Below are 15,624 nucleotides of genomic sequence, written 5' to 3' on the forward strand. Positions count from 1 at the left end.
GGTGTTTAATTTTCACTCATGTGACTAAGCCAATGTCTTGAATTAGGAGATAGACTTGTCAAACTAAGTGTATAAAGTGTAGGATGTTGTTTTGTTTAACTGATTTAATGTAAATTTGCTCTTCCAAGGTTCCTCAGGAGATGTGGTGCGTGAAAAGAGCCCTCCTTTCTGCAGTGTTCGAAGAGTATTTTACTTTATTTGAAGAGATAGATATTTGGTGTCTTTGTATTGATACATTATCACCATGTAAAATATTGTGACACTCCCTAGTGTCTCTCTACTTGGTGATAATGAATACTTGCACCATCTCCTTTGACTAATTTAGGGAGTAAGTTTTAGTGAACTATGTTAATTTGCCTGACACTAAGCACATCCACACTATTTAATGGTGACTGTTAGATGATTAGAGTTATAGTTAGATATGCCATGCAAAAAAGCAAAACACTAAACAACTTACAATAATTAAAATGCATTATAGACTTTTATTTATGATTGGAAGGATGAGGGCACAAGAGTATGTACACAATGCATTTCTGTTTACTTTGACTTACAGACTACCATGACCTTTGTGAGATTCATGACTTCAAGCATCCTGTAGCTTTGCTTCCTGACAGGAGAAAACTATTTTAGTCTGCAGGGGGGGAAATCCAGAGGAAGGTCATCACTGTTTTACTTGAAATACAATTGTGTCGTCTTCTTGATTTAGGCACACTAGAGTCTGTGCTTGTGTTGTGCGTGCTTGCTACCCTCTACCCTTTAATCGTCAAATCCCTTGTGGTAAACTATTATATAATCCAACACCATCTAGATTCTTAGGTTTTTCTGATACTGAGCACATCCACACTTTCCATCCAGATGTTTACCAATAAGAGCCAGCCGAACTCTAAACCCACAGTTTCCAAGCGTGATTTTAAATAATAAAAAGAAAAAAGAACGAAACAAAGAATAAAATACATTTCTCTAACTGGTCCACTTTGGTTATATTTCACTGTCATCCCTGCGTGTTTGAGTGCTGGAGGACGACAGATCTCCGATTGGTCCATTTAAATCTGGGCAGCGCAGTAACTCCGCCTTGAACGTCTGCTCGGGTTCGCACGATTTGAGTTCTCGTGTCACGAATTTCGGCACTCCGCCTCATCCCCAGCTATTCTGACCGGGGTGAGCTCCGCCCATCCAAATATTCCAATCCACAAATCGAACGCCTCCCGGGGTCACAGCGCTTCATGATTGGCTGGAGAGGTTTGAACAAGGTATAAACGGTTTCAGCGGGACAGTTTGTAGGGTCGCTGTTGTCTTCTTGGGTATTCATTAAAGTAGGAAGCCCCTCGTTTTAGCAAATTTGTCTTTTACGCAAGTATGCGATTGATGTAGCTTTTTAAAATAAGCGGAACAACGAGCCGTAAGAAACGCGAACATCAAAGGTAAATATTTTGACATTAGCATTATGTTAGCTAAGGTCATCAACGTTAGCTGGCAAACGTGGTACTTTTAGGACACGGCAGAGCAGCTATCAGTAAAACGCGATAAAGATGTTGTGTTATACTATGCGGATGTGTCTTAAAATTACTGTTGCAACAGTCTTACAGTAGTATTTAAAATAATATGCGTCCACTGTCTTAAGTGTTTTGTGTTAGCTAATCTAGCTTGTTCATTTGAAAACGTTGGGCAGTGTTAATTTTGTTCACTTCAATACATTATTCGGTGCTTTTGGAATATTTAGCTCATGTAATAATGCTATTTTTATGGTATCTCAACATGCCAGGTTTGCAATAAGATATTAAAAACAAATCTCTTGGTCGACAACACTGTTAAATACCCACCGACCTTAATTGTCATATAGTGTAGTCGCGGAAGTGGAAAACTGTTCAAGTTTAGTATATGTTATCAAGAAATCCCACACATTAGTTAGTCTAATATTACTTGTATTCTTTGCACAGCTGTTGTTACGTCCCTCTGCAGCCCCTAATCATCTCAATGTGTTCAGCTGGTGCTAATTGGCCACCCCTAGTCAGGTGTGGATATAAGATAAGAACTCTTTATTCAGTCATACATAGTACAGTAGTACAATGAAATTGGAAAACTGTCCTACGTCGGCACTACATATAACACAACACGACAGGATATGACACATCACAACGCAACTGTTGTAAAGACCCACCTTTTAGCACATCCCAGCACACCCACTCACTTCACCAGATGCACCTTGTTTAGTTCTCTCACCTTTGATTGGGTGTGGTGCTTGTCCTTAATTGCACTCACCTGTCACACATTATATAAGGACTGCATTTACTTTTGGCTCACTCTTTCTTCACTCCCACACGGGGCGGCAGCAGAGCATTGGCAGTCCATGTGTGTCTTTCCTTCCTTCCTTCTTTGCTTCATTGATTTGAGAATTATTGATTGGAGAATAAAATGAGAACCCCGTGAATGATTAGACGACTGCTTATTCTTATTCTAATCGGATGAGCCCATGATGCTGATTACTCAACCCTGAGCCTTCCGTCCTTCATAATAGCAACACAACACAGTATAATAACTTAGTAATAAAAAAGAAGAATAAGTGTATTTGTATTGCACACTGTTATTATTGCACATTAATTATTATTGCACCTTGTTATAAATATAAATATTATTATTGTTATTGTTTTAAACATTGTTACCTCCCCCCAAAAAAAAAAAAAAAAAAGGTCCAGGGAGGTAGCCAATCAGGTCAGCTATTTGCATTGATCAGGGCTATTGCCCTGTTGTAAAAGCTGTCCTTGAGTCTATTTGTTCGGGACCTCAGCAGCCTGAACCTCCTGCCGGATGGCAGCAGCTTAAACACCCGGTGTCCTGGGTGTGTACAGTCCCGTAGAATGCTGCGTCCCCTCTTGAGACAGCGAGTACTGTACAGGTCCTTCAGGGAGGGAAGAGGATGTCCAATGATTTTTTTTGGGCCATATTGATGACCCTCTGGAGTGCCTTTCTGTGTGCTGTGGTGCAGTATGCAATATGCATACTGCATGCAATATGTCAGCACACTTTCAATGGAGCAGCGGTAGAAGACGGTCAGCAGCTCCTTCTTCAGGTCCATTTTTCTGAGGATTCTCAGAAAGTGGAGATGCTGTTGGGCCTTCTTTAAGACCGCAGAGGTGTTAGAGCTCCATTGGAGGTCTGTGTCTATGTGCACACCCAGAAACTTGAAACTGGAGACCCTTTCCATGCACTCCCCGTTGATGCTGACAGGCTGCAGCTCGGACTTCCTCCTTCTGAAGTCAACTACCAGTTCTTTTGTCTTGGTGCTATTAAGGTCCAGGTTGTTATCTACACACCAATCTGACAGCCTCTGAACTTCAGCTCTGTACGCCGTCTCATCTCCCCCTGAGATGAGCCCCACCACGGTGGTATCATCTGCAAAAACATACCTGAGGCAAGCGTCCAGGGAGCTCACTTGTCTTTGCCTTGGTGCCATCAGCCATTTTAGCCAACCTGGTTTTCCATTTTAAGATAGAACCTCTTCTCACCCATACTCTAGTATTCGTCTCCTTTTTTTATGTTGCAGCTTTGAGCCGGGTCGTAACAGCTGTCCAAAGGTTAGTCTTATTGTAAAACGTTTTATTCTATAAAACAGTTTTTTAACAGGAACTATAGATAGATAGATATTGGTTATTGAGATGAAAAAATGGTTAGTGCGTTAATCCTTTTAAAGGAACTCCGGGGTTTCTTTTAAGCGCATTTGGTTCGGATATTACATGTGTAATACTTACATTCAGTGGCCACTTTGTTAGGTACACCTTGCTAGTACTGGGATGGACCCACGTTTGCCCCCAGAGCTGCCTTAATTTTTTATAGCATAGATTCAACAAGATGCTGTAAACTGAGAGAGCTTGGTCCACACTGACTTCAAAGTATAACACAGGTGCTACAGATCCATGATGTGAATTTCCTCTTCATCACTAAGATGCTCTACAGGTGTGAGATCTGTTGCTTGTTTGGCCATTTGAGTGCAGTGAACTCACTGTCATGTGCAAGAAACAAGTTTAAGATGAATTTAGCTTTGTGACCACTGTCAGAAGAGGAGTACACTGTGACCTTAAAAGCATGGAAATTGTAAGCAACTGGCAACGGGGTGAAGTGTGGCAAGAAAATATCCCCCATATCGTCACCAGCCTGAACCATCAATGGATTTGTGCTTCCAAGTTGTTTTCACAAGATTCTGACTGCATCATCCAAATGTTGCAGCAGAAATTGTTGACTCATCTGATCAGGCAATGGTTTTCCAGTCTTCTTTTGTCCACTTGTGGTGATCCAGTGGAAAGTGTCGCCTCTGTTTCCTCTTTGTAACTGACAGGAATGGCCCCCTGTAGTCTTCTGTTGTTCGGCATCTGCTTTAACACTGGATGAGTTGGGCATTCAGAAATGTTTTTTTTTTTTTTTCCCACGTCGTAATTGTAATGAGTGTTTATTTGAGTTATCTTTGCCTTCCCATCACCTTGAACCAGTCTGGCTAGCCTCTTCTAACCTCTGGCATCAACAAGGCATTGTCACCTAGAGACCTGCCACTCACTAGATAATTTCTCTTTTTCAGGCTATTCTGTTCTTCTCTCCATGTTGGGAGATCTCAGTAGATCTGCAGTTTATTGAAATACTCAGACCAGCCATTTTTCACCAATTGACATTTATTATAATATTGGTGCATTTTATTTATTGGTGTGTCATAGAAAGGAATTAAATATGTCGTCCTAAAACTGATTTAAAAAAAAACTAAACAAAAACACTACAAACAAGAACAAAGAAAAGAAATGCAAATGCAAAAAAAATATTGAGACAATGAGAAGGATTTAAAAAAAAAAAAAAAACCCATTGCTGCATATGAAACATTTTCAATAAGCTATTTTGAAAAGGACATTTCAAACGCTGATGGTGCCGCATTCAACAAACTAAGTAGATTCCCAGCTACATTAGAGCTTCATAAGTCCTTGAATAAGGTGATTTAATGCTTTAAAAGGTATGGGTCAAATTTTAAGATTAGTAATTATTTTCTCAGCTAAACTGTAGCTGTTGCTCCGTGTGGGGCTGCTTGAAACTAAGGTGACTCTTAACAGCTGATCCATAATCTTGGAGAGGGGAGAAGGAGCTCCACTGCAAGAGAAAAAGAAAGCAAGATCAAAGCGAAAAGGTTTTCAATTTTCCGCCAGTTCAAAACTGGTGTATGGGAGGTGACTGTACATAAGCATGATTTGGAAAAATTGCATTTTCCTCTCTTTGATAATAATGTACTGAAGCTTCAGTACATTAAATTGATATGGGGGAAAAATGTAACCTCACTTAAAGAAAAGACCTATTTTTAGGAGAGCCCTGCTGATTTTGGCACTAAAAAAGATAAAAATGAGAAAGTCTTTATATACCCCTGTAAATTGGGTCTTAACTATTCTTGTAATCTCAGAACTCTGTCGGCTTTTTGTGCCTCAGGTTGTCACCATGAACTCTGTACTATCAGTGCGATCCCTCACGCAGATGTTTGGTGGCAAAGCACAAGACATCATCAATGAAATCGATAATGTCCACATGGTTTGGCTTGAGGAGATACAACAAGAAGCCAATCGCATGTTCTCAAGGTAGGCTATAAATATGTTCTTCTATGTAGCTCTACTCTATAGATGTGTTTAATTTTTTTTCTAATGGAGTGCTTTCTTTTCTTCGTTTCAGAGATTTTAATGCTGAACCAGAGTTGATGCCAAAAACGCCATCACAGAAGAAAAACAGTCGCAGGAAGCGTGTGTCTTTGGGTCCCCAAGAAGAAAATCAGGGAAAGAAAAGGTTTGTTTTATCAGTTCCTGTTTTTAGTGAAGGCAGTCTGAAGCGTGCTGTACCTTTTTTGTAACTCTTACGTTATCCTTTCCTGCTTAGATACTCAAAGGGAAGGCGCAGTAACCTTCGTGGCTCTTCTGTTAAATCACTGCAATTCACTGCTAAAGAGGATCCCATTTCTGAGGTCTCCACTTCTGACACCAGCAGCACTGGACAGTCCAAACGCACCACTCGCAGAAACAAACAGACAAAGCCTGAGGTGGTAGATGATGAGAGCCCGTCACCTCATGACAGCGATAAAGCTGAAGAAGTGCAAAACAAAACGCAGATGCTGCAGGAGAAGGAGGTAGTGGTGGTTGAAAATAAGGAGGTGAATGATGCTAAAGTCAAACCAGATGACACAGTTGGCAACGCCACACCTCCTGAGTCTCTTAAGATTCCCTTACCTGAAGCCGTTGTCAGCATCTCTCATGTAGACCGCTTGTCTGCTGAGCTCGCAAAAGAGCCCGAGCCCTCTCCTGGCCGTACAGCTGCTAAGATTGCAATAGCTGAATCTGCTCAAATCTCAAGGCGCAGCTCTGTGCAGTGCTCCCTGAAGCTACGTCACTCTCTGGCTGGCCTGCGGCACAGTATGACTCAGGAATCTGTCCGCCGTGCCTCGCGCCGCTCCATGCTTAAGAGGAAAGCTACTCGTGCGGGTAACTCAACATGTAGCACCAAAGTTAGTGGTAAGAAAAGGACTAGTTTGCTTATAATTACTTAATTTCCCAATTATTAAAGGGTTGTTTGAAATGTTTGACTTTTTATTATTGTAGATGACTCTTGCGTGGAGGAGGATGAGGAGGAAATGGAGAAGGAAAACCAAGAAGTGTGAGTGTTATTTTTAAAAAAAGGATATGGGAATCGTAGTGATATGGTTTTGTAACGGAGCTTTAATAAAAAAAGTTCTGAATGGTCTCCTTGAATCTACTGATCCCTAAACGAATTCTTTACCCAAAGCCAATAAGCACGAAACCTAGGAGTGATGTTGGATTTAACTTTAGGGCTCATGCAGCTAAGGGTGGTAGACATCTCATTGTCAAGTTCTGTGATCAACAGATGCCTTCATGAATGTAAATACACAAAGTAGGTAAGATGCAAACTACAAATTATGCTCAAGAACAGGAAGTCCACATTAGACTTTGCCAGAAATCATCTAAATGAGCTGACTCAGGTCTGGAAAGAAATTCTTTGTACAAGTGAAAACAAGATAAACTTGTACCAGAATGATGAGAAGTAGAAAGTATGGAGAAAGAGAGAAACCAAACTGAAGCATACCACATTATCTGTCAGACATGGTGGAGGTAGTGTTATCTCATGGGCCTAATGTCTGCCAGGGGAACCAGGTCATTTGTTGATGTGTTTATTGATGAAGTAGCAGGATGAACTGTGATGTGTACAGGGCTGTGCTCAGACTCAGCCTAATGCTGCAAAACTAAAAGTAAAAACTAAAAAGCTGTAATTCCCGAGCAGTTAAAGTAAAATCTTTGTTAAACCCCCTGCATTCAAGCTGAAAGTCTGCACTTCAATCACATCTTGTTGTTCTGGCTCTGTACACAACCACAGTGGATTTTTAAAAACAAATAAGAAGTGCCATTTTCCAAATACTCATGATCTAACTGTATTACTTTAAAAATATAAATAATAAAAAGTGTGACCTTTTCTGTCTCTGAGGCACTCTAAGAAACCGATGCACACTTTTACATCTAGCAGACTTGACTACTCTTAAGTCTCTGTCTGGTCTACATGAAAACTCAGCTGCTTGATGTCTTATTAGATCCAGAATAAAAAAAACACATTTAACCCATATTAAAGTCCCTGGTCTGGATGAATGTCAGCTTCAATTTTGGCTTTAAAATCCTTTATTTAAAAACACTTCACGGTCTGCTTCACTCCAACTTGCACGAACAGTGCTAATAAAGTGCGATGTTTGTTTATTCGCTCCTATAGGCTGTCAGACGCTGTATCTGTGGATAATGCTGGACCTCAGAAATCTCAGCGAACTCCAGAGGTATGTACAAAGAGCCTTTTAATAATCAAAGCAGTAACTTTGAAGTAGAGTTGTGTTAATGATCAACATTTGATAACCAGGGTATACAACAGTCTCTCATGCGCATCACTCGTTCCGTGGCTGCAAACTCACCCAAACTGGCGCCCCCATCGTTGTTTATCAGTGAGATGACTCATAACAGAGCAAGTATGGAAACTATTAACAAATACAATATTTATTTTTTTTTAGTCTAAATGTCATTTCATTTGAGACTTATTTGCACTGAAAACATTGTTTTCTTTCAGTTGTCACTGAGAAGCTGAATTCGCTGCCAGTTCGGAGGTGGGTGCTATATGACTGCTGTGATAAAGAGCACATTTACAGGAAAAATTAATTGTGTTTATTGAATTGTGTTTTATTTTTTTCTGCCTGTGTTGTGTGGGTTTTTTTGGTTTTTATTAATTAATTTTTTAATTTTAAGGTCAAGTCGCAGCACTAAGCGTAAAGCACCTGATACTATAGATGAAAGTCCGACAAAGAGGTGCTCTCCTCCCAAGAAAAGTCAAAGTGTAAGAAGCTGTTAATATGGTTGATGGACATTTTCATATTTCAGTGGATTTCTTAAGGTTTGACACTTCCTGTTTGCTCTGGATGAACAGGCAATCAAACCCCACATGAAGTCTTTTCTGCACACCGTCCAAAAGAATCAGATGCTGATGATGACACCGAATTCAGTCGGCCGGACCGCAGTGATCAAGTCCTTCATCAAACACAACACTCCTCTAAGGATTGATCCTAAGGTAAGCTTCACACGCGGCAAGGTAGCATTATTTAATACGTACCAGCTTCTCTCCACATGCTCGGTATAGTCAGTGTTGCAGTGAATTTAAAGTTGCATTCAGTCACTTTTAATCTGACTAATGTGAAAAGGTCCTTTCATCAGTGAGCATCCCATAAACCTAAATCTTGTATGTATTTGAGAAACTCATGGGAGCTTAAAATGTGGGGGACAAATACAAACAAAAACACACTTCATAAATGTTGTGGGTCATATTTGGTCTGGTATGAATTATGTGGTCCTTATTTGGATGTGCTTTCTCCTCTCCTCAGTTCAACACTAGCATAGTGGTAAGTGTAATGTCAAACATCGAAGCACTTTGTTTTTGGGCATTGCTGGTGTTTAATATTTCCATTGTGTGACTTGATTAAACTTGTACTCATTTAGCACTTTCCCCATCCAAGCCTCTTTCCCACTGGCATGACATTTGGGTGTTTTTAAATAAAAAGTCAAGTACTAAATGTAAAGGTGGACTCTGTGCTGCACTTTTTATGGGCATGAGATCGACCTGCATGTAAACAACCTGAAGCTTATCAAATGCATTTGTTTCACAGCGGCCGTGTGTGGAAGGGGCTGCTCTGTAAACATTTCATCAGCCTGATCTCACGGGTCACTAATGGTCTTTGTTTGTCATGTTGTAAGCTAACAGAAATCAAATCACTTTAAATAGCTTTGGTAATCTCAGTGTTGACTTTGAGACATTATTTCATCATAAAGTAGAAATCCATCTCAACCTAAGCTTTTTATTTATTTTCTTTTGAATGTCATTGACCTGTTTGTGGATTAAGCTAAAACTGGGGAAGTATATCGCACTGGGGGTGAAGTTCTCTTTATGGGAGCTCGATTGAGTCTAACAATAACCTGTAATCTTATTCAGCTACTTTTGGGATTTGTACAGTGCTGTGTTTGTGCACTTGGTGGTTTTTCCTCATGGCTTTACTACTTTTTGTGTTGAACTTGGATCATAGGCAATTTCCATTTACCCAGGCAGGTCCACAACACTGCACATTTGATTTAACGGAACCTTTTAGAGACCATGAAACTGGCATTTTGGATGGATTTTTGCTTTATTTTTGTGGGGGGCTTCCCCTGCCCCTTAATTTTTTATTTTTATTTTTTTTTTTTTAAATTTTATCATTGTTTGCCACCTTTTCACCTTACAGCATCTTGATCATATTTCTTTGTGACAGGATGAGGTTTTTATTTGAAAATCTACTTAATTTGTAACCTCTTTGTTCTATATTCTCAGACAAAAGAGCGCAACAAACTTGAAGCACTTAAAAAGAAGCAGGAGCAAGAGGAGGAAAGGATGAGGAAAATGGAAGAGGATAAGAAGAGGAAACAGGAGGAACTTAAAAGGTTAACCATGCACATATTTCAGAATCAAAGGCACAACTTAAATTTCTTTTAATTAACTTCTAACATTGTCTTCTAGGAAGAGGGATGAGAGGTTAAGAAGAGTCTTTGAGGCCAAAGTAAAAGAGGAGCAGAGGGAGGAAGAGAAGAAGAAAAAGATTGAGCAAAAAATGGCTCAGATTGATGAGAAAAATGACAAGGTATGCAACAGCTCTGTTGGGCCTGAATCTGTATATTCAGCTTTAAAAGAAACCAACTCACGTTTGCTCGGTCTTTCCCATTCTACACATTCATGCAGCGCGTGGCGGAGGAGAAGGCCAAGAAGAAAGCGGCCCTGAAGCGTCAAGAGGAGCTAGAACAGAAGAGGAAAATGGAAGAGGAGGCCAGAAAGAAGAAGATTCAGCAGGTTATTTGCTTTTTGTGGAGTATTGGCACTACAGCTCTTGTGCAGAGGGTTAAAGACACTATATTTTCTTATACTGCATGCATGTTTGTTTGTTTTTTAAATCAGGAGGAAGAAAAGCGACAGCAAGAGTTGCTGGCCAAGAAGAAGGCTGAGGAAGAGGCTCGTAAAGCACTCGAGCTGAAGAGGGAGCAGGAACGCGAGAGGGAAAGGGAGCTGGAGAGGGAACGGCAAGCTGCTGCGGAAAGGTCATATGATGATGATTCCAATACTTCTCACAGTATACAGGAATACAGAAGAATAATGTGGTCCTGATTAAACAAGAGCATATATTAGTACTGTTAGGTTTTGATTGGCTTTTCTAAGAATCCACTAACTGTAACGTTTTTTTCCTCTTAAACTGTAGTTAAACTGAAAATGTAAAAAAAGAGAAAGGACCGGGGTCTTTTCTCTCGTTTGGCTATACAACCAGTCTGCTCCATATTATAAATGACCCCACTGCCAATTTAAGGACACCTGTTACTTGGGCTTATCAGATAAAATATATCCACAGTTGTTAACATTAACAGTCACCGTTACAAATATAACTCCAGATGTTTAGCTTAAAAGGCTATTGTTAACTTTAGTGCTAAGAGCTGTGGTGGCTCTGATATCATCCTGCTGCACTGGAAACTTTTTGCTCTGCGAAGAAGGACTTAAACAATGTGAATTTCAAATGATTAATAGATTTCTCACTTTCCAAACATCCATAAATTGTCCTTTATTACTCTGTCCCTCATAGATGGAAACAGTTAACAGGAAACTGTGATCAGTGATGTGGAGTAGTGTAGCACTAGTGTATATACAAAACACCATACCTAACATACCTAAAGTGTGTTAATTCAGGTAATTAACAATCTTTTTTGTTTGTTAATTAGGTAATTAAAGCCTTTAAGAAACTGATGCTATTTCACTCCAGGTTTTTTGGATTTTGTTTTTTAAAATTGATGTGATGTTTGTGTTTGCAGAGAGCGAGTGGAGAAAGAAAAAGCTTTCGCTCTGCAGCGTGAAGTGGAGAGAGCAGCGAGAGAGAAAGAGATGAGGGAACTCGAGGAAAAAAGGAAGGCACTCGAGGAAAAAAGAAAACTGGTAAGAAATGGAATTGTCAAACAAAACTTGATGTTGGAGCACTCGCAATAGTTACTTTTTATTTCTCTTATTAGGAGTGTGTTGAGTGGAATCCCCCATGTTTGGGCTTGATATTTAAAAACAAAAAATAGAACTTGATTCAGATGATTAGGAAACATGGGTGTGAATACCCTAAATTAAAGATGAGTGTGTGTTGTTGTTGTTGTTATTATTAGCAGCATTATTAAATAAAAGGACTAGATGTTACGATCCCTGATAATGCATATTACAAGCACCATTTTAATTGGCCCAAACTATAAGGTATTGGTCCTAATGTGAACCTGTGTGGTGGTGTTTGTTTTCTCTGTGGTGTATGTACCAATATGTGGTATTTCTGGGTGCTTTCCCAGAAAAGCAATATGATGCAGCATCACAGTTCACTTGTCAGTGGCTTCAGTATTTCAACTCATTTTTGTGTGTGGCAGAGAAAATTATTCAGGTACTTTCAATTTAGCAGAGCAAAGGAAATCAGATTTGCTTCAATGTTTAGTCCTAAAGTACTGAACAGTGAAAGTGCACACACAATCAGTGTGGCAGAAACATGCAAGTCTGTGGCTTTCTTGCATTTGATGTCATGGTCAGTGAGGCATGTAAAGACTGCAGCAGGTTCTCCACTGTCTATGCTAGAGCTTGTTCACGGTGTTTTATGGGGATCCACTTCAGCAGATGTTAATTAGCAGGACTCTTTCAGAAAATGACTTGGAAAGTTTTCTCTTATCTTCTCATTAAAAACTCAACACGTGATAATCTCATTAACTTGATGTATGAGGACGTCTGTTAGCAGCTGTTTGTGACAGCAGCTGCTCAGCTGGCTGGTTTTTCTTCCACTAGGAGGAGCAGCAAAGGCTGGCAGCAAAAGAGAAAGCTGCTAAAGAGCTGGAAGCTGCTAAGCAGAGGGACGCTGCTGCTCAAGAGGCTGCTAAAACACAGGTACAGCAAAACCTTCAGTTCATCGAGACAGCTTAACATTGGTACAAACTGGGGAGCAAACCCAAACTACAGAAACATTTCCTGTGTTTCTATGCGTTCTGTTATTTGAGATCATATAGTCAACAAAAAGATTTCAAATGAAACCGCTTTTAAGGTTTTTGTTGTGTTTTTTGTTTTTCCTAAACCTTATTAAATTTCTTTCTCCCACTCCCCATGCAATGCAGACTGCTGCTAACCTAAATGTGACTGTGGATATTGAGGTAATAACAATAGATATTATACTTTTTACATTAGATTATGTACATTATACCATGTCTCGTCATCTGAAGCCTTAAGCATGTGAAAATGATTACATGAAGTGTGTGTGTGTTTGTTTCCATGACAAAGGTAATAGATTAGCATTTAATTCAGTTTCTCAGTAGCAAAAATTTATAATAAATGTTTCAAAGGGTGTAAATTAATGTGTAATTTCCCAATTTTCTTAAACTTTTCAGCGCTCAGTAATGAGCACACCTGTAGGAAAAGGTGGTGAGCTCAACGTGACGGTTGATATTGAGGTATGTGTTTTTATTTATTTTTAACAAACGTATATTTATTCTAAACAAAGACTAAATGATCTTTTTTTTTTTTTTTTTTTTTTTTTTTTTTCCCCCTCATTCTCTTTCTGCAGCACTCCTCACCACAGTCATATGCCATCACGCCAAAGGGTGGAGATAAACCTTTGATTTTGTCCAAAAATCCAGAAGACTATGGGATGGACCAAAACAGTGATGACTCTACTGATGACGAGTCTGCACCAAGGAAGCCTATTCCATCCTGGGCAGAAGGTATTTAATGATCTCTTAACTCTTCAGTATACCTGAAGTGCTTATGTGTTACTCGTTAATCCAGCTCAGTTATAATTGATTGTCTCAAATTTTTACGGTGGATTCATACTAAGCTCAGTCAAGTTTCACCTTGTGTTACTCGTCTGAATTCAGTCGTGTTGGAAACCTAAATTTAGGGAATTGCTGGTGAAATGAAATGGCCCAGCACCATAATGTTTTTTTTAAGACCCTGCTTTGAAAATCTGAGACAAGTTTAGCTGCCCGAGATTCACAGAATTTAGAAAGGCACCATTTTGTGATGTATATTGTTATTGGGATATGAGATTTTGGCCATATCTGCACATGTGCAATGTGAACATTTACAGTGGTTAAGATTGTATAGTTTGGCCACCAGAGGGCACTCTGTAACTTCCAAGTTTTCATGTGTTCTGCACCCAGAACAGCCAGCTGGTCCAAGCATTTCATTCCCAGTTGGGCAGAGCACAAACGAATAAATACTAACCACAAAAAAAACCACATTTGTTGAGCAAACACTTGGCACCAGTGGAGAGGAAGAAGTCTCTTCAATAGGGAGAGGCAGAAATCTGCTGAGATCTGTTGGACAAATGATTACTTGATCACAAATATAATTTCATTTCCTGACTGAACTTGAAATGTAATGGCTTCCTTGATATTAGCGCACTTTAACTTGGGATGAAGAATCCTAGGTATGACACTACAGGAAACTTGAACCATGATGAGATATTTCAGACATTAGTATCACAGTTCTGGTCTCTACGTCACAATTTTACACCCCTACCAAACTGGGCTAAACCCACATGTGTGTTTGTGGATATTGCATGCTATTTAAAGCCCCTAAACAGACCTGTTTGTGTTCTCTCTCTCTCTTCCAGGTCCCAATCTGCAGCAGATAATAATGAAGCAATACTTCAACCCTCCTGATTTGGACTCTTTCTTTGGCGCAATTGAGTCACCACGACTGGAAAACATCTTTTACAAGAGCAAGCCCAGATATTTTAAACGAACCAGCTCTGCGGTGTGGCACTCTCCCCCAGCTGGAAAGTAACATCTGTACACTCATACAGATGTTTAAACTGCTGTATAAAGTTAAAATTCTGAAAATCAGTTTCAAATAAAGTCACTTGTTTTGTTTTTCTGAATGTTCTTTTTAAATGTATGTTTCTGTTTCACATCTTTATGTCTAAGTAGGTTTTTATATCTGTGGTTTCTGTTTAGCTTTTAGAGATGTAATTTGTTTTGGCTTGTCAATTTAAAAAATTAAAAGTAAATTAAAAGATGGTTGATTTGTTCACTCTGGTATGTCAAACCTGCTCTATCAAAGGTATGTGCTGTAAAAGGATTTTGTCACTCAGCAGCTCACAGTCATGACTTTTAGTTCAAAATGCAGCACGGTGTTGAAAGTTTTAAAGCTCAGGGAAATCCTCTGCTAAGAAGTCTGTGTATTCCAGAACAGCTACTGAATGGTTTTGGCACCACAGCTGGGGTAAATTTTTAAATTTGGTGCGTCTATTTCACTAAAGTAAGGTTTAGCTTGACTTAAGTTACATTGATCTAGATCACACATGCAGCCTCTCAGTTATAGACTTTGTAATTGGGTTAAAATCTGGGTTTTTAATTTGGTTTAGTTTCAGGCTACAACTGAGAATTCTCTGTATTTATTATTATAAAGTTCAGATGCTCTTAATTCGGGTTTACGGATCCCTAAAATGGGTGTCAAACATGAGGTCTTGAGCCCAGTATTGGACCCACTGGACAGCTTTGGTAAATGTAAAGGAATGCCTGCATTTTGGACTTTTTGTCTTTATAGCTCCTGATAAAGAACAGTAGCTATAAGCTTGAATGCTTTTAAATGTTTATTTCTTAGAATTTAAGCCTAAAGAGTCATGCTGACAGATTTCATTCATTTACTACAGCAGCAATTTTCTTTATCTCGTAGAAAAAACAGACGACCTGTTGCAATTGCATTTCTTTTTCTTATATTAACATAACAAGAATGAACTGTAAATGTTTTTATCCTGAGAGAGCGGGGAGATTCTGTCAAATTAGACTGACATCTCTACTGTCAGACAGCATAATAAAAGAAATCGAAATTAAAAGGCGGCATTAAATGTACCAGTTTCCATTGTAGTGTGTTTTACCTTTGGTCTACGGAATACGCAATGCATGAAAGACAAGACAGGTGCCAAGATCTACAAGATCTACTTGTTTTTGTTATGAATATTTTCATAGTTTAAATCTTCAGTGTTTATTTTTTGGGGAATGT

At 39.3% G+C, this 15,624-nt stretch overlaps 1 protein-coding gene across 1 annotated transcript; it reads left to right on the forward strand.

The window, feature by feature from the left end:
* The first annotated feature begins 1,240 nt into the window (after positions 1-1,240).
* Positions 1,241-14,650, forward strand: incenp (inner centromere protein). Its single transcript, XM_087843165.1, has 20 exons — positions 1,241-1,421; positions 5,452-5,597; positions 5,689-5,799; positions 5,890-6,518; positions 6,606-6,660; positions 7,780-7,840; positions 7,921-8,026; positions 8,125-8,161; positions 8,301-8,388; positions 8,479-8,619; positions 9,907-10,016; positions 10,093-10,213; positions 10,312-10,419; positions 10,525-10,664; positions 11,424-11,544; positions 12,415-12,513; positions 12,738-12,773; positions 13,008-13,070; positions 13,184-13,340; positions 14,234-14,650. Exons 2-20 carry the CDS (start codon positions 5,461-5,463, stop codon positions 14,404-14,406), a joined length of 2,493 nt encoding a protein of 830 aa, XP_087699291.1. The 5' UTR covers positions 1,241-1,421; positions 5,452-5,460; the 3' UTR covers positions 14,407-14,650.
* The last annotated feature ends 974 nt before the right edge of the window (positions 14,651-15,624 follow it).

The sequence above is a fragment of the Neolamprologus brichardi genome, chromosome 7, assembly GCF_056152115.1.
Source record: "Neolamprologus brichardi isolate AB-2024 chromosome 7, ASM5615211v1, whole genome shotgun sequence".
NCBI classification, from domain to species: Eukaryota; Metazoa; Chordata; class Actinopteri; order Cichliformes; family Cichlidae; genus Neolamprologus; species Neolamprologus brichardi.